This window comes from Zerene cesonia, chromosome 11, assembly GCF_012273895.1.
Source record: "Zerene cesonia ecotype Mississippi chromosome 11, Zerene_cesonia_1.1, whole genome shotgun sequence".
Lineage (NCBI taxonomy): Eukaryota > Metazoa > Arthropoda > Insecta > Lepidoptera > Pieridae > Zerene > Zerene cesonia.
The window spans coordinates 9,225,717-9,228,411 of record NC_052112.1 but is presented as its reverse complement, the minus strand read 5'-3'; the positions used below and the strand labels follow the sequence as shown (position 1 = coordinate 9,228,411).

General features: G+C 34.2%; 1 protein-coding gene across 1 annotated transcript in view; it reads right to left on the bottom strand.

Annotated features, from left to right (window-relative positions):
- Window positions 1–2,576: 2,576 nt before the first annotated feature.
- LOC119829860 (carcinine transporter-like) overlaps window positions 2,577–2,695 on the bottom strand; it is a 6,955-nt gene continuing 6,836 nt past the window's right edge. Inside the window, exon 11 of the mRNA XM_038352558.1 lies at window positions 2,577–2,682. Within this exon, the coding sequence (XP_038208486.1) occupies window positions 2,577–2,682 (106 nt within the window). The remainder of the gene's footprint in view (window positions 2,683–2,695) is intronic.

Here is a 2,695-nt window from a genome sequence, read left to right as displayed (position 1 = left end):
TTGCATGTGGGAATCGAATATGGATCATTCAGCACGAGTAGGGCGACCTCGCTCCGGAGAAGGTACCACATCCTCGCAGAAAGTCGTCGTGATATAGTAGCATGTGAAAGCAACTGTGTTTCATAAGGTGAGTAGAGAAGCTGGTTTCCTCTTCCTCACCCTTCCCATTCCATACCTTTATTCCCTTCAATCCTTTCCTTATCCTTTACCCTTTAAAATCAGGTAGCATTGACAACCCTTCCTCTGCAAATGTTAATTGTTCATAGGGTGGACCGATGTAAAAACAATAAAGTAGATTAGTAAATCTTTTGTTCTCAATCACCAAAAGACTAAAATGTTGTGTGTATGTATCTGATTAAACTCCTGAAATATGGACCACTAGTTTTCATCTCCATCTTCATACCGAATTTCATCAAAATCGGTTTGACTACGACAACGTTTGCGTTAGTGTCATATTATGTCATGTAATGGCCAAATGGTACCTGGCATTAAACATGCACGAATGCAGTATTGATGATAGACATATTTAGGATTCAATTCCGATAATTGTTTGTTGTGAATTCATAAGTATTCAATTTAATTTATCATTCTTAATACATACATATATCGTAGATAGCCGATAGTAGTAAGAGATCACGTATATTCAACACGGAGGAGAAAGAATTTCTGAAATCGTTCATCAAACAAACAAACGAACTCTTCGGCATTTTTTTAATAGTTTACTGAAATCTAGTATAGTACTATGTAATCTGTGCTGAGACATTGGTTTTTGTTATCCTGGGTCAACTCGGGCGAAGCCGGGTCAAGCTGCTAATAGATAATAAACGTTGAATTAGTAAAAAATAACAAAGAATTCTACGCTCTGAGCGAATAACGTTACGAAAATTTTATACTTTTTTACATAATCAAAATATTTCAATAAAATGCGGAAACAGAATTTCATCGAATCTTTCAGCTTATTGATAGTTTTAATAACTACTACCACATCCCTATTATTCTAAACTAGCTTTTGCCTGCGGCTTCGAACACATTAAATTCGGAGTAGTTTGATAGATATAGATACCTACATATAACCCTGAAATCAATCTGTTTTAAAGATCTAACATACATACTGTACACATCGGGACAGACGCGGGAAGCGACTTTGCTTTACACTATGTAATGATCATTTTTCAAATAAAATCTTTCTTATAGCTTCCTTTGCAGTAAACCAACTGCTATATAATTTTCCTGCAATTTTCATACGAAGGAATAAATAATAATACTATATTAAAAATACATAATAATATATCAAACGGTCCATTGTGAACTTCGGATAATGTTATAGTTCTCACAGAGGTTTAAATACTTGGCGTATTGTAATTGACCTGAATTAGTTATCAGGATGTTTACAATTAAAAGGGCGCCGTACAGCGTCGGTAACTGTTGATACTTTTAATGAAGCGTTTTAATTAAAATACCTACTTTGAGTTGTCGTGTCATATATGCATGTGCATCTATATCAGAATGTGGTTTTTTTTTTGTAGATTTAATGGCTTGGTTACGAGACCTTTAAGCCAAGACTGTGAATTTTTTTTCATACAACAATATTTATGAATGTAAGACGTAGGGAAAAATTCTTAATAACAGAACGACGTGTAAAATTTCTCATTTGATTTTTTCTCAAAACCTAGATTTATATCGCTAGCTTCGCTCAGCCATATACCGCTCCTCTCTTGTGGACATTGTGCATCTGAAAACATAATCTTAAACGTAAGGGCGCGCGCGCGGTGCATGCGGTAAAAGTAGACGGGTGACCAGCTAGGGGATCCAAGAATTCATCTAATTGCAGTGCATCAGGGATTTTATAAGTATTTTTACGTAATTAGCGTATTAAAAACTACAAGTTCCATTAAGCATAGTAAACAATCGGCGGGACACCCTGTATTGTATTTTTTAACTTTATAAAAGATAAAGTTAAATTAATTTATTAACAAAGGATTAACAACAATTCTTAAGTTGCCAAGGAAAGCATAACTTCTTAATTTAAATAAAAAGACTATAAACGTGCCTAACAAGCGTGTTACTTGTTAAAATACATAATATTTAAAATTACAGTATGAGTAATGTACCATGTTAAAATTCACCAAACCTTTCCCTGTCTTAACATACACATATTATTAGCGTTTATAGTTTATACACGCCGTGCCAATAAAGAATGAAATATTATTTTTTACTTATAAATGGTAACTTTCAAAAATATTTTTCAATAAGAACACAAGATTATCATAAACATTTTTTATTAATAAATGAATAAACTTATATCAGCTAGGGTCAATTTGGCCGAGGGGCGCAGACTGCTCTCTGTAAACGATGGCAATAAATTGTGTTAAAAAATTGTATATTTATACTTTAATTATGATACGAAATATTGAATCAACAGAACATAGACATCCTTGAATATGTTTTTAGTAGTGCCTATGTAATAGTGAATGAATGTGTTTCTTAGTATCTACATGATCGAAAAATTACCTTGCACCTACTATCTTAACAGTGGCGATTTTAACAGTTTTTACCAAAATACAAAGTATGCATATTTACTTCTTATACGGCTGGGATTGCGCCATCACCTCCCACTCTTCCATAGTCTGCGGCATCCTCTTGCCCTTGGTCTCCGGAAGCACCAGCGCCAGAGAAGCCCCACTAAGGCCCACAA